The sequence below is a fragment of the Pholis gunnellus genome (assembly GCF_910591455.1).
Source record: "Pholis gunnellus genome assembly, chromosome: 10".
Taxonomy (NCBI): Eukaryota; Metazoa; Chordata; class Actinopteri; order Perciformes; family Pholidae; genus Pholis; species Pholis gunnellus.
This window is the reverse complement of record NC_136537.1, coordinates 13,520,214-13,541,331: the sequence shown is the minus strand read 5'-3', so window position 1 is coordinate 13,541,331 and position 21,118 is coordinate 13,520,214. Positions and strand designations below refer to the sequence as shown.

The window sequence follows — 21,118 nt, the reverse complement described above, 5'->3', positions numbered from 1 at the left end:
AAATAAAGCCGTTAGAATCCAAAAAAACACCGTTTCTTTTAGAGGGATACGTTTCCTGATGTTCCCTCTAAGTCACCTCAATGTGTTCTTACAAAGAACGTCACTGAACTGCAACTGAGAGCTTATGGGTAGACATGATATTCTTGTTAAACAGCGTCACTTAGAGTCCAAAACGTGCACCCCAAACATATTAGTAAATCATGAAGGAAGTATCCAAGGAAAATAAAAGAAAGATAAATATTAATGCCTGTAGTATATTGGCAAATTACACATAAATATGATTATCATTAATACCATAACTATTATTGCCACGATATTATTATTATTATTATTACTATTACTATAACTACTACTACCACTTCTAATGATAAGAATAATAATGTATTGTTATTATTACGGATAATAATAATGATAGCAGTAAATTAATTGTGTAGGGCACTTAATATTTGCATATGTGGAGAAACACAGCTAATTAGCATTAATGAATAATTATTTAAAAAATATACTATTAATACTGCTACTATTAAAAGTAGAAGGAGGAGGAGGAGGAAGAGGAGGAGGAGGAGGAGGAGGAGGAGGAAGAAGAGGAATATAATAGGAGATATAAAACCTTTGACAACTGATTAGAAGTAATGAGGACAGTGAAAACAGAAAAGCCCTCTAAGCTGTCCGTTTTGTGGTGCTGAAAAGAAAAGCGTGTACTTGTTTTCGGGTATAACTGCTTATTGCTATTTATGTTAATTTCAGAGAAACAATGTTGAAGAAAGCAATGATTTTGCATATCGATCCTCACCTCCAGAGGAGAGTCTGGTTCATCCAGGATGCTCTTCTCACTCTGTATCCGCTGCATCGTTCCTGTAGAACTGGGGTCCATTATCAGCACGTTCTGACTACCGGCTATGCCGAATTTACAGTCACTCTTTCTGGAGTCAGTCGTCCTGCACACCTCGTAGTTGTACACGTGTTGGAGAGTCCCTGTCCCCAAAGTGTCTGAGTAACGTGGTGGATAATACGGAATCACAGGGAGATTGGATTGATACATGACGCGAGACTGTCTCCATCTGTAGATCTTCACTGATATAATAACCACTAAACACGTGATGAAGAGGAAGGAAACTACAGCCAAAGCCAACACTAAGTAGAAAGTCATGTTGTCATTGTACTCCTTGTCTTGTGTAAAGTCAGTGAACTCAGACATCACTTCAGGGAAGCTGTCCGCCACCGCCACGTTAACAATGACTGTAGCTGAACGAGAGGGCTGCCCGTTGTCCTCCACTATAACAGTCAGTCTTTGTTTCACAGCATCTTTATCAGTGACTTGGCGGATAGTCCTTATTTCTCCATTCTGTAAGCCCACTTCAAACAGCGCCCTGTCTGTGGCTTTCTGCAGTTTATAGGAGAGCCAGGCATTCTGTCCAGAGTCCACATCAACAGCCACCACTTTAGTGACCAGATAGCCCACATCTGCTGAACGAGGCACCATTTCAGCCACCAGAGAGCCACCAGTCTGGACTGGGTACAGAATCTGAGGAGGGTTGTCGTTCTGGTCCTGGATCATTAATTTCACAGTCACATTGCTACTGAGTGGAGGGGAGCCTCCATCCTGCGCTTTGACGACGAAAAGCAGCTGTTTGATTTGCTCATAATCAAATGAGCGCACCGCGTGTAACACTCCACTTTCTGCATTTATAGAAATATATTCAGACAGCCGAGACCCACCGATGTAAGCATCTTCCAGAATATAAGATACACGGGCGTTCTGGTTTTCATCAGGATCTTTAGCCCTGACAGTATGAAGAGAAACCCCTGGGGAGTTATTCTCCCCAATAAACGCATTGTAAAGACTTTTTGAAAATAGTGGCGCATTATCATTCACATCAGAGACCTTTAAATAAAAGGTTCTTTTAGTTGAGAGAGGAGGCATTCCTGCATCTGTTGCAACAACAGTGATGTTATACTCTGAAACAGTTTCACGATCTAATGCAGTGTCTGTTACCAAAGTATAGTAATTTCTTAAATTAGATTTAATCTTGAACGGTGCATTTTGTTCTATTCTACAGTTTACTTTTCCGTTATCAGCTGAATCGAGGTCTTTTACGTTTATAATGCCAATAGTTGTACCAGCAGGAGAGTCTTCGGACACAGGGCTAGTGAATGACATCACATTAATCGTAGGGGCGTTGTCATTTACATCAGTTACTTCAATTACGACTTTGCTTGAATCTGTCAAACCTCCCTGATCTTTTGCATCGATTCTAAGTTCATACTTTTTGTCTTTTTCATAATCAACATAACCTGTTATTGAAATGACGCCAGTTTTTTCATCAATCACAAACAAATCGTTGATACCACTGTTGAGATCTGAAAAATAATACGTTACGATACTATTTGACCCAAAATCTGCGTCACTCGCATTAACAGTGGTAACGTAAGTATCTTTAGGAGAGTTTTCCATGACGGTAGCTTTGTACACAGATTGATTAAATAGAGGCGCATTATCATTGGCATCAAGAACAGTGATATCTATATTTACTGTACCAGATCTCTGCGGAGCTCCACCGTCTACAGCTATTAGCTTTAGAGACAGATTAGGGTTCGTCTCTCTGTCTAATGGCTTCTGAAGCACCATCTCTGCGTATTTCTTTCCATCTGCATTAGAGTTTTGTTTCAAAATAAAATTCTCATTCTCGGTCAAAGAATATTCTCTGAGTCCATTAACGCCCACATCTGGGTCTTCTGCACTCGTCAATGAAAAACGAGCACCAGTATTAGCGGATTCGCTTATTTCAAAATGGATGGTGTCTCTTTTGAACGTGGGAGAATGATCATTTATGTCTGTTATTTCAACTGTAATTTGATATAACTCCATTGGGTTTTCTAAAATCACCTCAAAGCCGAAACTACACGGGGTCACGTCTCCGCAAAGCTGCTCTCGGTCTATTCTCTCTTTCACCACTAACATCCCTTTGTCTGTTTTCAGCTCGGTGTACTGGATGCTCTCTCCGGTCACGATACGGGCCCGACCAGAACGGAGCCTTTTCAGATCCAAACCAAGGTCCTGAGCTACATTACCGATTAGGGAGCCTTTCTTCATCTCCTCCGGGATTGAATATCGGATATGTCCGCTGACCAAATGGTTGAGATAGAAAAAGAACAACAGAAGCTTCCAATAGTGTTCGCAGCCAGAGCGCCATGTTACGCACCGGGAGTGGGGCGCTATTCCACATGCCATTGCAAAACAAAAATGTAAAAATAAGCTTCAACGATCCAAGCACGAGACGTATTCTGAAAAAAATAAACACTTAACGCACATCTAAAGAAATATGAAATCGACTTCTCAATCGTCTCTTGATGTAGATATCAATTAACTTGAGTCTGTTGTCCTCAAATGTCAGCTCACATAATGCACACAGCCTCTTTTTCTCTCATAAACCAATGTGGTTAGGGAGGGGACTGTGTGGTATTGTTTTGCAGATTATGTTGGATTGACCAACAGCGTCGCTTAGAGTCCAAAATCTGTACCACCATGCAACATAAAATGATTCTTGAAAATATCAAGTGGGTTATTCAATTAATCGGTGGATAATTAAAATAGTCTACGAATAAATGTCACCACAATATTCTGCAAAAGATCAAGAACATCATACTCCAAACATATTTTACAATGAGTTTTAGAATGAATCCGTTCCTAAATGACTCTAAAAACAGGTATGAGTGTATATAGAGCATTGCTATGAACGTCACACATATTAACAAAAACGTAATAAAACAACAACTTTATCATTACTCGGGGAAGCGCAAGGAAAGATAATGCAAGGTGTTTGGTAAATCTCTGCCAGATATGTACAGTGAAAGAGGCACGCTTTCCTGTCAGCATACAAATTTATCTCAGATGAAAACAACTACTTTCAACAATCACGACATAATAAAAATGAAGACACCGGAGATCACTCACTATGCACAAACACATTCAAAAACTAACAAGATATCAAATTGCGTTAACTCAACATGCCAATAAGTCAAAGCAATGCGTGTGTGACACAATTAAATAGTATATGAAAGGCTTAGAATAAAGGACAAACTATTTTTGAAGTCATGAATAGTATTCCTAGTGCAAAGTAAGATGCTGTCCATGGTTCTGAAGTAAAGGGTATACAGTGAGAGAGTTCAGGATCAATGTAACTATACACGGATGGAGAAATAAAGGCAAGGACACAAAGATGCATTGTTTAACTAACCTCTAGAGGAGAGTCTGGTTCATCCAGGATGCTCTTCTCACTCTGTATCCGCTGCATCGTTCCTGTAGAACTGGGGTCCATTATCAGCACGTTCTGGCTACCGGCTATGCCGAATTTACAGTCACTCTTTCTGGAGTCAGTCGTCCTGCACACCTCGTAGTTGTACACGTGTTGGAGAGTTCCTGTCCCCAAAGTGTCTGAGTAACGTGGTGGATAATACGGAATCACAGGGAGATTGGAGTGATACATGACGCGAGACTGTCTCCATCTGTAGATCTTCACTGATATAATAACCACTAAACACGTGATGAAGAGGAAGGAAACTACAGCCAAAGCCAACACTAAGTAGAAGGTCAGGTTGTCATTGTACTCCTTGTCTTGTGTAAAGTCAGTGAACTCAGACAGCACTTCAGGGAAGCTGTCCGCCACCGCCACGTTAACAATGACTGTAGCTGAACGAGAGGGCTGCCCGTTGTCCTCCACTATAACAGTCAGTCTTTGTTTCACAGCATCTTTATCAGTGACTTGGCGGATAGTCCTTATTTCTCCATTCTGTAAGCCCACTTCAAACAGCGCCCTGTCTGTGGCTTTCTGCAGTTTATAGGACAGCCAGGCATTCTGTCCAGAGTCCACATCAACAGCCACCACTTTAGTGACCAGATAGCCCACATCTGCTGAACGAGGCACCATTTCAGCCACCAGAGAGCCTCCAGTCTGGACTGGGTACAGAATCTGAGGAGGGTTGTCGTTCTGGTCCTGGATCATTAATTTCACAGTCACATTGCTACTGAGTGGAGGGGAGCCTCCATCCTGCGCTTTGACGACGAAAAGCAGCTGTTTGATTTGCTCATAATCAAATGAGCGCACCGCGTGTAACACTCCACTTTCTGCATTTATAGAAATATATTCTGAAAGTCGAGACCCACCGATATAAGCATCTTCCAGAATATAAGATACACGGGCGTTCTGGTTTTCATCAGGATCTTTAGCCCTAACAGTATGAAGGGAAACCCCTGGAGAGTTATTCTCGGCAATAAACGCATTGTAAAGAGTTTCTGAAAATAATGGAGCATTATCGTTCACATCAGAGACCTTTAAATAAAAGGTTCTTTTAGTTGAGAAAGGAGGCATTCCTGCATCTGTCGCAACAACAGTGATGTTAAACTCTGAAACAGTTTCACGATCTAATGCAGTGTCTGTTACCAAAGTATAGTAATTTCTTAAATTAGATGTAATCTTGAAAGGTGCATTTTGTTCTATTTTACAGTTTACTTTTCCGTTATCAGCTGAATCGAGGTCTTTTATGTTTATAATGCCAATAGTTGTACCAGCAGGAGAGTCTTCTGACACAGGGCTAGTGAATGACATCACATTAATCGTAGGGGCGTTGTCATTTACATCAGTTACTTCAATTACGACTTTGCTTGAATCTGTCAAACCTCCCTGATCTTTTGCCTCGATTCTAAGCTCATACTTTTTGTCTTTTTCGTAATCAATTAAACCTGTTATTGAAATTATACCAGTTTTTTCATCGACTGTAAACAAATTGTTGATACCACTGTTACGATCTGAAAAATAATACGTTACGATACTATTTGACCCAAAATCTGCGTCACTCGCATTAACAGTGGTAACGTAAGTATCTTTAGGAGAGTTTTCCATGACGGTAGCTTTGTACACAGATTGATTAAATAGAGGCGCATTATCATTGACATCAAGAACAGTGATCTCTATATTTACTGTACCAGATCTCTGCGGAGCTCCACCGTCTACAGCTATTAGCTTTAGAGACAGATTAGGGTTCGTCTCTCTGTCTAGTGGTTTCTGAAGCACCATCTCTGCGTATTTCTTTCCATCTGCATTAGAGTTTTGTTTCAAAATAAAATTCTCATTCTCGGTAAGAAAATATTCTCTGAGTCCATTGACGCCCACATCTGGGTCTTCTGCACTCGTCAAAGGAAAACGACCACCAGTAATAGCTGATTCGCTAATTTCAAAATGGATGGTGTCTCTTTTGAACGTGGGAGAATGATCATTTATGTCTGTTATTTCAACTGTAATTTGATGTAACTCCATTGGGTTTTCTAAAATCACCTCGAAGCTGAAACTACACGGGGTCACGTCTCCGCAAAGCTGCTCTCGGTCTATTCTTTCTTTCACCACTAACATCCCTTTGTCTGTTTTCAGCTCGGTGTACTGGATGCTGTCTCCGGTCACGATACGGGCCCGACCAGAACGGAGCCTTTTCAGATCCAAACCAAGGTCCTGAGCTACATTACCGATAAGAGAGCCTTTCTTCATCTCCTCCGGGATTGAATATCGGATATGTCCACTGACCAAATGGTTGAGATAGAAAAAGAACAACAGAAGCTTCCAATAGTGTTGGCAGCCAGAGCGCCATGTTACGCACCGGGAGTGGGGCGCTATTCCACATGCCATTGCAAAACAAAAATGTAAAAATAAGCTTCAACGATCCAAGCACGAGACGTAGTCTGAAAAAAAAAAAACACTGAACGCACATCTAAAGAAATATGAAATCGACTTCTCAATCGTCTCTTGATGTAGATATCAATAAACGTGAGTCTGTTGTCCTCAAATGTCAGCCCACATAATGCACACGGCCTCTTTTTCTCTCATAAACCAATGTGGTAAGGGAGGGGACTGTGTGGTAATGTTTTACAGATTATGTTGGATTGACCAACAGCGTCGCTTGGAGTCCAACATCAGCACTACCGCAGGTCTGGAAATATTAAGAGGTTAAATAAATCTGATTGGTGCGTACTAAAAGAATTATCAAAAAAATATTAAACCTAGGTACTCGGCAAAAGAAGTATTAATATACAACGTATCACCGTGGATATCAGCATGATTCTGGTCTTATGCAATTCGCAATAAAAAATTCAAATATCTGAACAAAAACAGCATTGCATCATAGAAATGAACAAAAGCTAAAACTACTACAATTCTATCAAGATGTAGGAAAGTAGGGAAACACCACACAAAAGGGGCGTGGTAGTGTATGTTCTAGGAGAGCAGTGAAAGGAGCCTTTTTTACTGTCCTACCAATTGATATTAGATGAAAACCTTTTTTTCCCCCAACAATCACGAGTGTGATATTATTAAGAGACCCCAGAAAACACCTAAAAAGTAGAAGTATATTCAAAAACTATCAAGATACAATTTGCGTTAGTACAACATGCAATACGTGAAAGTAATGTGCATGTGAAACAAAGTACACCATTTCATTAACTGCTAATGTCGGGGAGTATAAGTTGAATATCAATACATCAGTATTCTTATCAAGTGCTGCAAAAAGGCAGGTGCTGTCTATGGTGCTGGATAGACAACCACAGTGGCAGCACTTCACTATCAATGTAACACAGAATGATAACTAACAGCACAGAAAGGAAGCTACATTAATTAACTAACCTCTAGAGGAGAGTCTGGTTCATCCAGGATGCTCTTCTCACTCTGTATCCGCTGCATCGTTCCTGTAGAACTGGGGTCCATTATCAGCACGTTCTGACTACCGGCTATGCCGAACTTACAGTCACTCTTTCTGGAGTCAGTCGTCCTGCACACCTCGTAGTTGTACACGTGTTGGAGAGTCCCTGTCCCCAAAGTGTCTGAGTAACGTGGTGGATAATACGGAATCACAGGGAGATTGGAGTGATACATGACGCGAGACTGTCTCCATCTGTAGATCTTCACTGATATAATAACCACTAAACACGTGATGAAGAGGAATGAAACTACAGCCAAAGCCAACACTAAGTAGAAAGTCATGTTGTCATTGTACTCCTTGTCTTGTGTAAAGTCAGTGAACTCAGACAGCACTTCAGGGAAGCTGTCCGCCACCGCCACGTTAACAATGACTGTAGCTGAACGAGAGGGCTGCCCGTTGTCCTCCACTATAACAGTCAGTCTTTGTTTCACAGCATCTTTATCAGTGACTTGGCGGATAGTTCTTATTTCTCCATTCTGTAAGCCCACTTCAAACAGCGCCCTGTCTGTGGCTTTCTGCAGTTTATAGGAGAGCCAGGCATTCTGTCCAGAGTCCACATCAACAGCCACCACTTTAGTGACCAGATAGCCCACATCTGCTGAACGAGGCACCATTTCAGCCACCAGAGAGCCACCAGTCTGGACCGGGTACAGAACCTGAGGAGGGTTGTCGTTCTGATCCTGGATCATTACTTTCACAGTCACGTTGCTAGTGAGTGGAGGGGAGCCTCCATCCTGCGCTTTGACAACAAAAGGCAGCCGTTTGATTTGCTCATAATCTAATGAGCGCAGGGCATGTATCACTCCACTTTCTGCATTTATAGAAATATATTCAGACAGTGGAGATCCGATTACGTCATTAACATCTAGAAAATAAGATATACGGGCGTTTTGGTTTTCGTCAGGATCTTGTGCTCTTATGGTAAGAAGAGAAACACCTGGAGAGTTGTTTTCCACAATAACCGCAGTGTAAACACTTTTTGGGAACACAGGAGCATTATCGTTCACATCAGAGACCTTTAAATAAAAGGTTCTTTTAGTTGAGAGAGGAGGCATTCCTGCATCTGTAGCAACAACAGTGATGTTATACTCTGGAACAGTTTCACGATCTAATGCAGTATCTGTTACCAAAGTATAGTAATTTCTTAAATTAGATTTAATTTTGAAAGGTGCATTTTCTTCTAATCTACAATGTACTTGTCCGTTATCACCTGCATCAAGATCTTTTACATTTATAATGCCAATAGTTGTACCAGGAGGGGAATCTTCTGACACAGGACTAGTGAATGACATCACATTAATGATAGGAGGGTTATCGTTCACATCAATCACCTCAACTATAACTTTACTCGAGTCTGTTAAAGCTCCTTGGTCGGTGGCTTCAATGCGTATTTCATATTTCTTTGCTTTTTCATAGTCAACCTGCCCTGAGAGAAATATCACACCCGTTGTCTTATTCATTTCAAATATGCTGTCAATACTGCCTTGCATTTTGGAAATAGCATAACAGATCAACCCATTGGATCCACTATCTGCGTCAGTAGCATTTACAGTGATGATATAGGAACCTCTTGCAGCATTTTCCATTACATTGGCCTTATATACTGACTGATTAAAAATAGGAGAATTATCGTTAGCATCTAGGACAGTGATATCTATATTTACTATACCAGATTTCTGTGGCGTCCCACCGTCCACTGCTATCAGCTTTAGGGACATACTTGGATATCGCTCTCTATCCAGTGGTTTCTCAAGTACCATTTCCGCATATTTACTTCCGTCAGAATTTAAATGTTTTTTTAAAATAAAATTGTCATTTGGAGATAAATTATAGTCCTGGAGCCCGTTGGCTCCTACATCAGGATCATTGGCTGTAGGCAAAACAAAACGTGCTCCCGGTGCGGCTGATTCTCCAATCGTCAATTGCATTTCGTTCTGATGAAAAGAAGGTGAGTTATCATTAATGTCCAATACTTCGACCGTAACGTGGTGCAGTTCCATCGGGTTTTCTAAAATTAGATCAAAGCTGAAGCTGCACGGAGTGACGTCTCCACAAAGCTGCTCTCGGTCTATTCTCTCATTCACGACCAGCGTCCCTTTGTCTGTCTTCAGCTCGGTGTACTGGATGCTTTCTCCGGTCACGATACGGGCCCGACCAGAACGGAGCCTCTGCATATCAATTCCAAGATCCAATGCGACATTACCAATGAGGGATCCCTTCTTCATCTCTTCTGGGATTGAATAACGTATTTGACCACTGGCAATATGACTGAGAAAAAGGCAAAACAAAACGATTTGCGACGTAAGTCTGTAGCACAAACGCCATCTCAGAGGCCGGTAGTCATAATTTACCCAATCCATGTTATCAAATAAACGAAATGAAATTATAACATCCAAACACTTATCTTAGAAAACCTAAGTGTGAACAGCAACGCAATTCACGTTAGTGTATCGAACGATCTGTATTCCAAGCTTCCTTTCTCTCGTGCTGTTGAATATGAAACAGCAGTCTGTCTGCGCCCACCTCAACGCCATTGACTAAAGCATATACCGACTCTCCACAGAGCACAAAGGCACCGCCTAAAACATTTGCTCAGATTTGTTTTTCCTTGACCAACAGCGTCCCTTAGAGTCCAGTCAATGACTATCAACATCAGGATGGAAAATTATTCAAATACAATATCCATGATAAAAAGATACCGACAATTCCCATTACAGAGATAAGTAATACTATCATAGAGCAAAAACAACTCGAGAGAAAAGTCAACAGTTCACCGGGGTATTGATCATGTATGATGCAATTCAGTACAGACTATCCCAGTTAATATGAGAGCAAATAAATGGGGGGGGGGGGGGGGGGGGGGGGGTTTGAGGGTATCCGTGGAGAATTAAATTGCCCTCAGAGACTGTACATCACAGTCCAATTTCAGGAATTGAACAACTACCTTTTAACTTAAGTTCCACAGAAGCTCTACAGCCTGAAAATAAATACCAATGCTCTTATTCTGAAATTACATCACTGGCCCTTGTATTAAAACAACTCACTTGATTGAAGGGTATAATACATATATGGAGGCTGGTTCAATCACCTGTAATCCCCAGTAGCGAAAAATTAACATATTCAGAATTAAGATTTATTGATTCATGGATCAACAACATTCCTATGGTGTTTTGTAAATGCCAAATAAACGCGCATATAAATATAATTTCCACGGAATAAGGTTTAAAAGCTGCTACATATATGCAAAGACGTTTGCAAAAGTAGAGTTCTCAAATGAGCCAAGGTAACTAGGATGCTGTCCATGGTGCTGAAAGCTAAAGTGTTCAGCTGCTCTCTATCAATAGGAAGAAAGAAATATAAAGAGAGAAACGCATACAGAAACAGACGGGGAAAACGATTATCTCACCTCCAGAGGAGAGTCTGGTTCATCCAGGATGCTCTTCTCACTCTGTATCCGCTGCATCGTTCCTGTAGAACTGGGGTCCATTATCAGCACGTTCTGACTACCAGCTATGCCGAATTTACAGTCACTCTTTCTGGAGTCAGTCGTCCTGCACACCTCGTAGTTGTACACGTGTTGGAGAGTCCCTGTCCCCAAAGTGTCTGAGTAACGTGGTGGATAATACGGAATCACAGGGAGATTGGAGTGACACAGGACGCGAGACTGTCTCCATCTGTAGATCTTCACTGATATAATAACCACTAAACACGTGATGAAGAGGAAGGAAACTACAGCCAACGCCAACACTAAGTAGAAAGTCAGGTTGTCGTTGTACTCCTTGTCTTGTGTAAAGTCAGTGAACTCAGACAGCACTTCAGGGAAGCTGTCCGCCACCGCCACGTTAGCAATGACTGTAGCTGAACGAGAGGGCTGCCCGTTGTCCTCCACTATAACAGTCAGTCTTTGTTTCACAGCATCTTTATCAGTGACTTGGCGGATAGTTCTTATTTCTCCATTCTGTAAGCCCACTTCAAACAGCGCCCTGTCTGTGGCTTTCTGCAGTTTATAGGAGAGCCAGGCATTCTGTCCAGAGTCCACATCAACAGCCACCACTTTAGTGACCAGATAGCCCACATCTGCTGAACGAGGCACCATTTCAGCCACCAGAGAGCCACCAGTCTGGACTGGGTACAGAACCTGAGGAGGATTGTCGTTCTGGTCCTGGATCATTACTTTCACAGTCACGTTGCTACTGAGTGGAGGGGAGCCTCCATCCTGCGCTTTGACTACTAGCTGAAGCTGTTTAATTTGTTCATAATCAAAAGAACGAACCGCGCTAAGAACTCCAGTTTCAGAGTTTAAAGACACATACGTAGAGACTGGACTACCACTGACTTGTGTGTCCTCTAAAATATACGAGATTCTAGCGTTTTGATTCCAATCAGAGTCTTGCGCGCTTACAGCAAATATGGAAATTCCAGGGGAATTATTCTCTGTGATGTAAGCAGAATAGCTGTTTTTATTGAATAAAGGTGCGTTGTCGTTTACGTCAGAAATTTTAAGATGTAACTTTGTTGAACTAGAAAGTGGAGGAGAACCCAAATCAGTAGCTGTTATTGTTATATTATATTCTGAGACGGATTCTCTATCAAAATGTTGATCTGTGATTAAATTGTAATAGTTTGTTAGAGATGATTCGATCTTAAAGGGAAGTTTGCCATCTATAGAACATTTTATTTGTCCATTACTCTCAGAATCTGCATCTTTTATGTTCATTATAGCAATTGTTGTACCAGGACGTGCATCCTCAGATACGGGGCTAGAAAATGACATAATGTTTATAACTGGGGCATTGTCGTTGACATCAAAAACATCTATTGTAATTTTACTCGTCCCGGTTAGGCCACCCTGATCCTTTGCCTCAACTCTCACCTCGTATTTTCTGTCTTTTTCATAATCTATCTGACCAGAAACAGAAACTGTGCCTGTGTTTTCATCAATATTGAATACATTCCCTGCATTTCCTTTCGTCTTAGACAAACTGTAGGTAATGAATCCATATAAACCACTGTCAGCGTCCGTGGCATTTACAGTAATAACACTCGTGCCTTTCATTGTGTTTTCCATCACAGATGCTTTATACACCGATTGGTTAAATACCGGAACATTGTCGTTGGCATCCAACACAGTGACATCTATATTTACTGTACCTGATCTCTGTGGTGTTCCTCCGTCAACTGCGATCAGTTTTAAAGACAGATGAGGATGTCGCTCTCTGTCTAAAGGCTTTTGGAGCACCATTTCAACATATTTACTTCCATCTGGATTTGCATGTTGCTTCAATATAAAATGTTCGTTTGGCGACAAAACATAATCTTGCAACGCGTTTTGCCCCACATCTAGATCCTCTGCACTCTGCAGTGGAAACTGCACTCCAACTGTAGCTGATTCACTGATTTCAAGGCTGATAGGCTTATCTTTATTTGGGAAGACGGGAGCGTGATCATTTATGTCTAAAACCTCAACAGTTATTCTGTGAAGTTCCATTGGGTTTTCTAAAATCACCTCAAAGCTGAAGCTACAGGGAGTTACGTCTCCGCAAAGCTGCTCCCGGTCTATTCTCTCGTTCACGACTAGAATCCCTTTGTCTGTCTTCAGCTCGGTGTAGTGAATGTTTTCTCCGGTCACGATACGGGCCCGCCCAAAACGGAGCCTCTTCAGATCTAAACCAAGATCTTGCGCTACATTACCAATCACGGAGCCTTTCTTCATCTCCTCTGGTATAGAATAACGAATCTGACCACCTACCATGTTAACCGCATGAAACAGCAACATGAGCAGTCCTATTTGACGTCGTAATCCATAAAACAATCGCCATCTTGCGCATGTGAGAGATCCCCCAGTTACCATCGTGGCAAGAAAGAATTAAAAAAAATCTGTATCCGATTGATATGACGGTGAAGCTGGTTCTGATATATCCGTTAGAACTAAACACGTCTTCAACCTTTACAAGCAAGTCTGTGAGACCATGTTCTCTCGTACGTGCCCTAAACCTCGACAGAACACAGAGAGCCTTCTTCACTGTATAGTCAGTTGGAGGATGGATTGAATGACGACACAACATAGAAAATATTTTACTGACCAACAGCGTCCCTTAGAGTCTAAGAGCTGAACATCAAATAAGACATACTTCTGAAGCACACGAACTGAACAAATCTAATGTGGAAATCACACTGGAGTGTCTTTACATATAGTTTTCGTAAATGAAAACACATTCAGCTCAACATAATGTATTTTGTCAGATTCTGTTTGAAATCAAAACACAAAGCACTTGTCAAAACAGATTTGGACATGAAATCTGATACTGGAATAATTTGACTACAGCGCACTCAGTCAAACAGAAAAAAATATTGAAAACGGAATTAATAAGTGTATTATCTTTACGGGAAACCCCTAAAACCATACAAGAGTCCCTTTTCAACGGTTTGTCAAGTTTTATCAAGACTGATACAGAAGTTAAGCACTCTCCTCTAAAATACACTGATGCCCAACAATCCTGTCTTAGGAAATGTCTAATGGCAATATAAGCCGTCATCAGCAAAACATGCAGAAAGATGGCTAGTCACTTCAATATGGTGAAAAGAAAGAATGTGGGGGATCCAGGTTCTGCATTGTTCAGCATTGATATTCCAATCAATTTACTGAGACTGTATCAACTTTTCCTGTTGCCTTCATGCCTCACATTAACAATACTAACAGCATCCTACCTTGCCAAGAGGAAATACTGTAAAGAACACAATCATAACTGACAATAAACGTTGGGCAGACACGTGAAGTATGAACATTAATAATGAAGTATTATCTTGCCTAAACGCATTAAGGCAGTATAGTTACAAAAGACAGTCAATCAATGCTTTCCAAAGGTGTATTTATGACAACTTCACCAAAAAGCAGCATTTAAAAAATGAAATGCCAAAAAAGATGCTGTCCATGGTGCTTAAAGTGACAGCATGGCATGCAACGGTTTGTATTAATGCAACTAAATACAATAGAGGACATCGGGGTAAACAAACGCAGCTAAAATATTTAACTCACCTCTAGAGGAGAGTCTGGTTCATCCAGGATGCTCTTCTCACTCTGTATCCGCTGCATCGTTCCTGTAGAACTGGGGTCCATTATCAGCACGTTCTGACTACCAGCTATACCGAATTTACAGTCACTCTTTCTGGAGTCAGTCGTCCTGCACACCTCGTAGTTGTACACGTGTTGGAGAGTCCCTGTCCCCAAAGTGTCTGAGTAACGTGGTGGATAATACGGAATCACAGGGAGATTGGAGTGATACATGACGCGGGACTGTCTCCATCTGTAGATCTTCACTGATATAATAACCACTAAACACGTGATGAAGAGGAAGGAAACTACAGCCAAAGCCAACACTAAGTAGAAGGTGAGGTTGTCATTGTACTCCTTGTCTTGTGTAAAGTCAGTGAACTCAGACAGCACTTCAGGGAAGCTGTCCGCCACCGCCACGTTAACAATGACTGTAGCTGAACGAGAGGGCTGCCCGTTGTCCTCCACTATAACAGTCAGTCTTTGTTTCACAGCATCTTTATCGGTGACTTGGCGGATAGTCCTTATTTCTCCATTCTGTAAGCCCACTTCAAACAGCGCCCTGTCTGTGGCTTTCTGCAGTTTATAGGAGAGCCAGGCATTCTGTCCAGAGTCCACATCAACAGCCACCACTTTAGTGACCAGATAGCCCACATCTGCTGAACGAGGCACCATTTCAGCCACCAGAGAGCCTCCAGTCTGGACTGGGTAAAGAATCTGAGGAGGGTTGTCGTTCTGGTCCTGGATCATTAATTTCACAGTCACATTGCTACTGAGTGGAGGGGAGCCTCCATCCTGCGCTTTGACGACGAAAAGCAGCTGTTTGATTTGCTCATAATCAAATGAGCGCACCGCGTGTAATACTCCACTTTCTGCATTTATAGAAATATATTCTGAAAGTCGAGACCCACCGATATAAGCATCTTCCAGAATATAAGATACACGGGCGTTCTGGATTTCATCAGGATCTTTAGCCCTAACAGTATGAAGGGAAACCCCTGGAGAGTTATTCTCTGCAATAAACGCATTGTAAAGACTTTCTGAAAATAATGGAGCATTATCGTTCACATCAGAGACCTTTAAATAAAAGGTTCTTTTAGTTGAGAAAGGAGGCATTCCTGCATCTGTCGCAACAACAGTGATGTTAAACTCTGAAACAGTTTCACGATCTAATGCAGTGTCTGTTACCAAAGTATAGTAATTTCTTAAATTAGATGTAATCTTGAAAGGTGCATTTTGTTCTATTTTACAGTTTACTTTTCCGTTATCAGCTGAATCGAGGTCTTTTATGTTTATAATGCCAATAGTTGTACCAGCAGGAGAGTCTTCTGACACAGGACTAGTGAATGACATCACATTAATCGTAGGGGCGTTGTCATTTACATCAGTTACTTCAATTACGACTTTGCTTGAATCTGTCAAACCTCCCTGATCTTTTGCCTCGATTCTAAGCTCATACTTTTTGTCTTTTTCGTAATCAATTAAACCTGTTATTGAAATGATGCCAGTTTTTTCATCGACTGTAAACAAATTGTTGATACCACTGTTACGATCTGAAAAATAATACGTTACGATACTATTTGACCCAAAATCTGCGTCACTCGCATTAACAGTGGTAACGTAAGTATCTTTAGGAGAGTTTTCCATGACGGTAGCTTTGTACACAGATTGATTAAATAGAGGCGCATTATCATTGGCATCAAGAACAGTGATATCTATATTTACTGTACCAGATCTCTGCGGAGCTCCACCGTCTACAGCTATTAGCTTTAGAGACAGATTAGGGTTCGTCTCTCTGTCTAATGGCTTCTGAAGCACCATCTCTGCATATTTCTTTCCATCTGCATTAGAGTTTTGTTTCAAAATAAAATTCTCATTCTCGGTAAGAAAGTATTCTCTGAGTCCATTGACGCCCACATCTGGGTCTTCTGCACTCGTCAAAGGAAAACGACCACCAGTAATAGCTGATTCGCTAATTTCAAAATGGATGGTGTCTCTTTTGAACGTGGGAGAATGATCATTTATGTCTGTTATTTCAACAGTTATTTGATGTAACTCCATTGGGTTTTCTAAAATTACTTCAAAGCTGAAACTACACGGGGTCACGTCTCCGCAAAGCTGCTCTCGGTCTATTCTCTCTTTCACCACTAAAATCCCTTTGTCTGTTTTCAGCTCGGTGTACTGGATGCTCTCTCCGGTCACGATACGGGCCCGACCAGAACGGAGCCTTTTTAGATCCAAACCAATGTCCTGAGCTACATTACCGATTAGGGAGCCTTTCTTCATCTCCTCCGGGATTGAATATCGGATATGTCCGCTGACCAAATGGTTGAGATACAAAAAGAACAACAGAAGCTTCCAATAGTGTTCGCAGCCAAAGCGCCATGTTACGCACCGGGAGTAGGTTGGTATTCCACATGCCATTTCAAAAGAAATATGTAAAAAAAAAGCTTTAACGATCCAAGCGTAAAACGTATTTTGAAAAAGAAAAACACTTATGGTAAATCTGAAGTAAACGATGTTGACTTTTCAATTTACTCGATGTCTGAATAGAGATATTAATGAATGCAAGTCTGCTTTCCTCGAATGTCAGCCCACATAATGCACACGGCCTATTTTTCTCTCATAAACCAATGTGGTAAGGGAGGGGACTGTGTGGTAATGTTTTACAGATTATGTTGGATTGACCAACAGCGTCGCTTAGAGTCCAACATCAGCACTACCGCAAGTCTGGAAATATTAAGAGGTTAAATACATTTGATTGGTGCGTACTAAAAGAATTATCAAAAAATATTAAACCTAGGTACTCATCAAAAGAAGTATTAATATACAAAGTACTATCACCGTGGATATCAGCATGATTCTGGTCTTATGCAATTCGCAATAAAAAATGCAAATATCTGAACAAAAACAGCATTGCATCATACAAATGAACAAAAGCAAAAACTACTACATTTCTATCAAGATGTAGGAAAGTAGGGAAACACCACAAAAAAGGGGCGTGGTAGTTGATGTTCAAGGAGAGCAGTGAAAGGAGCCTTTTTTTTTTACTGTCCTACCGATTGATATCAGATGACAACCTTTTTTTTCCAACAATCACGAGTGTGATATTATTAAGAGACCCCAGAAAACACCTAAAAAGTACAAGTATATTCAAAAACTATCAAGATACAATTTGCGTTAGTACAACATGCAATACGTCAAAAGTAATGTGCGTGTGAAACAAAGCACACCATTTCATTAACTTCTAATGTCGGGTAGTATAAGTTGAATATCAATACATCAGTATTCTTATCAAGTGCTGCAAAAAGGCAGGTGCTGTCCATGGCGCTGGATAGGACAGCACAGTGGCAGCACTTCACTATCAATGTAACACAGAACGATAAATAACAGCACAGAAAGGAAGCTACATTAATTAACTAACCTCTAAAGGAGAGTCTGGTTCGTCCAGGATGCTCTTCTCACTCTGTATCCGCTGCATCGTTCCTGTAGAACTGGGGTCCATTATCAGCACGTTCTGACTACCGGCTCTGCCGAACTTACAGTCACTCTTTCTGGAGTCAGTCGTCCTGCACACCTCGTAGTTGTACACGTGTTGGAGAGTCCCTGTCCCCAAAGTGTCTGAGTAACGTGGTGGATAATACGGAATCACAGGGAGATTTGAGTGACACAGGACACGAGACTGTCTCCATCTGTAGATCTTCACTGATATAATAACCACTAAACACGTGATGAAGAGGAAGGAAACTACAGCCAAAGCCAACACTAAGTAGAAAGTCAGGTTGTCGTTGTACTCCTTGTCTTGTGTAAAGTCAGTGAACTCAGACAGCACTTCAGGGAAGCTGTCCGCCACCGCCACGTTAACAATGACTGTAGCTGAACGAGAGGGCTGCCCGTTGTCCTCCACTATAACAGTCAGTCTTTGTTTCACAGCATCTTTATCAGTGACTTGGCGGATAGTTCTTATTTCTCCATTCTGTATGCCAACTTCAAACAGCGCCCTGTCTGTGGCTTTCTGCAGTTTATAGGAGAGCCAGGCATTCTGTCCAGAGTCCACATCAACAGCCACCACTTTAGTGACCAGATAGCCCACATCTGCTGAACGAGGCACCATTTCAGCCACCAGAGAACCACCAGTCTGGACTGGGTACAGAACCTGAGGAGGGTTGTCGTTCTGATCCTGGATCATTACTTTCACAGTCACGTTGCTACTGAGTGGAGGGGAGCCTCCATCCTGCGCTTTGACGACTAGCTGAAGCTGTTTAATTTGTTCATAATCAAAAGAACGAACCGCGCTAAGAACTCCAGTTTCAGAGTTTAAAGACACATAAGTAGAGACTGGACTACCGCCGACTTGCGTGTCCTCTAAAATATACGATATTCTAGCGTTTTGATTCCAATCAGAGTCTCGCGCGCTGACAGCAAAGATGGAAATTCCAGGGGAATTATTCTCTGTGATGTAAGCAGAATAGCTATTTTTATTAAATAAAGGTGCGTTGTCGTTTACGTCAGAGATTTTAAGATGTAACTTTGTTGAGCTAGAAAGTGGGGGAGACCCCACATCAGTGGCTGTTATTGTTATATTATATTCTGAGACGGATTCTCTATCAAAATGTTGATCTGTGATTAAATTATAATAGTTTGTTAGAGATGATTCGATCTTAAAGGGAAGTTTGCCATCTATAGAACATTTTATTTGTCCATTATTCTCAGAATCTGCGTCTTTTATGTTCATTATAGCAATTGTTGTACCAGGACGTGCATCCTCAGATACGGGGCTAGAAAATGACATAATGTTTATAACTGGGGCATTGTCGTTGACATCAAAAACATCTATTGTAATTTTACTCGTCCCGGTTAGGCCACCCTGATCCTTTGCCTCAACTCTCACCTCGTATTTTCTGTCTTTTTCATAATCTATCTGACCAGAAACAGAAACTGTGCCTGTGTTTTCATCAATATTGAATACATTCCCTGCATTTCCTTTCGTCTTAGACAAACTGTAGGTAATAACTCCATTTAAACCACTGTCGGCGTCCGTGGCATTTACAGTAATAACACTCGTGCCTTTCATTGTGTTTTCCATCACAGATGCTTTATACACCGATTGGTTAAATACTGGAACATTGTCGTTGGCATCCAACACAGTGACATCTATATTTACTGTACCTGATCTCTGTGGTGTTCCTCCGTCAACTGCGATCAGTTTTAAAGACAGATGAGGATGTTGCTCTCTGTCTAAAGGCTTTTGGAGCACCATTTCAACATATTTACTTCCATCTGGATTTGCATGTTGCTTCAATATAAAATTTTCGTTCGGCGACAAAACATAGTCTTGCAACGCGTTTTGCCCCACATCTAGATCCTCTGCACTCTGCAGTGGAAACTGCACTCCAACTGCAGCTGATTCACCAATTTCAAGGCTGATAGGCTTATCTTTATTTGGGAAGACGGGAGCGTGGTCATTTATGTCTAAAACCTCAACAGTTATTCTGTGAAGTTCCATTGGGTTTTCTAAAATCACCTCAAAGCTGAAGCTACAGGGAGTTACGTCTCCGCAAAGCTGCTCCCGGTCTATTCTCTCATTCACGACTAGAATCCCTTTGTCTGTCTTCAGCTCGGTGTAGTGAATGTTTTCTCCGGTCACGATACGGGCCCGCCCAGAACGGAGCCTCTTCAGATCTAAACCAAGATCTTGCGCTACATTACCAATCACGGAGCCTTTCTTCATCTCCTCTGGTATAGAATAACGAATCTGACCACCTACCATGTTAACCGCATGAAACAGCAACATGAGCAGTCCTATTTGACGTCGTAATCCATAAAACAATCGCCATTTTGCGCATGTGAGAGATCCCCCAGTTACCATCGTGGCAAGAAAGAATTAAAAAAAATCTGTATCCGATTGATATGACGGTGAAGCTGGTTCTGATATATCCGTTAGAACTAAACACGTCTTCAACCTTTACAAGCAAGTCTGTGAGACCATGTTCTCTCCTACGTGCCCTAAACCTTGACAGAACACAGAGAGCCTTCTTCACTGTATAGTCAGTTGGAGGATGGATTGAATGACGACACAACATAGAAAATATTTTACTGACCAACAGCGTCCCTTAGAGTCTAAGAGCTGAACATCAAATAAGACATACTTCTGAAGCACACGAACTGAACAAATCTATTGTGGAAAACACACTGGAGTGTCTTTACATATAGTATTTGTAAATTAAAACACATTCAGCTTAACATAATGTATTTTTGTCAGATTCTGTATGAAATCAAAACACAAAGCACTTGTCAAAACAGATTTGGACATGAAATCTGATA

At 41.3% G+C, this 21,118-nt stretch overlaps 5 protein-coding genes across 5 annotated transcripts; all 5 read right to left on the bottom strand.

Moving 5' to 3' along the window:
• Positions 1-660: 660 nt before the first annotated feature.
• LOC306702611 (protocadherin beta-3-like) lies at positions 661-3,232 on the bottom strand (the record flags this gene model as incomplete). Its single annotated transcript, XM_079168251.1, has 2 exons — positions 661-682; positions 780-3,232. The coding sequence occupies 2 exons, from the start codon at positions 3,230-3,232 to the stop codon at positions 661-663; spliced, it is 2,475 nt and encodes an 824-aa protein (XP_079024377.1).
• Positions 3,233-4,229: 997 nt separating this feature from the next.
• LOC306702610 (protocadherin gamma-A3-like) lies at positions 4,230-9,968 on the bottom strand (the record flags this gene model as incomplete). Its single annotated transcript, XM_079168250.1, has 3 exons — positions 4,230-5,251; positions 8,681-8,759; positions 9,717-9,968. 3 exons carry the CDS (start codon positions 9,966-9,968, stop codon positions 4,230-4,232), a joined length of 1,353 nt encoding a protein of 450 aa, XP_079024376.1.
• Positions 9,969-11,140: 1,172 nt separating this feature from the next.
• LOC306701797 (protocadherin gamma-A2-like) lies at positions 11,141-13,495 on the bottom strand (the record flags this gene model as incomplete). The annotated part of the gene is made up of 1 exon (XM_079167209.1): positions 11,141-13,495. The coding sequence occupies one exon, from the start codon at positions 13,493-13,495 to the stop codon at positions 11,141-11,143; it is 2,355 nt and encodes a 784-aa protein (XP_079023335.1).
• Positions 13,496-14,770: 1,275 nt separating this feature from the next.
• Positions 14,771-17,218, bottom strand: LOC306701787 (protocadherin gamma-A10-like; the record flags this gene model as incomplete). Its single annotated transcript, XM_079167200.1, has 1 exon — positions 14,771-17,218. The coding sequence occupies one exon, from the start codon at positions 17,216-17,218 to the stop codon at positions 14,771-14,773; it is 2,448 nt and encodes an 815-aa protein (XP_079023326.1).
• A 991-nt stretch (positions 17,219-18,209) lies between these two features.
• On the bottom strand, positions 18,210-20,564 carry LOC306701798 (protocadherin gamma-A3-like; the record flags this gene model as incomplete). Its single annotated transcript, XM_079167210.1, has 1 exon — positions 18,210-20,564. One exon carries the CDS (start codon positions 20,562-20,564, stop codon positions 18,210-18,212), a length of 2,355 nt encoding a protein of 784 aa, XP_079023336.1.
• Positions 20,565-21,118: the final 554 nt, after the last annotated feature.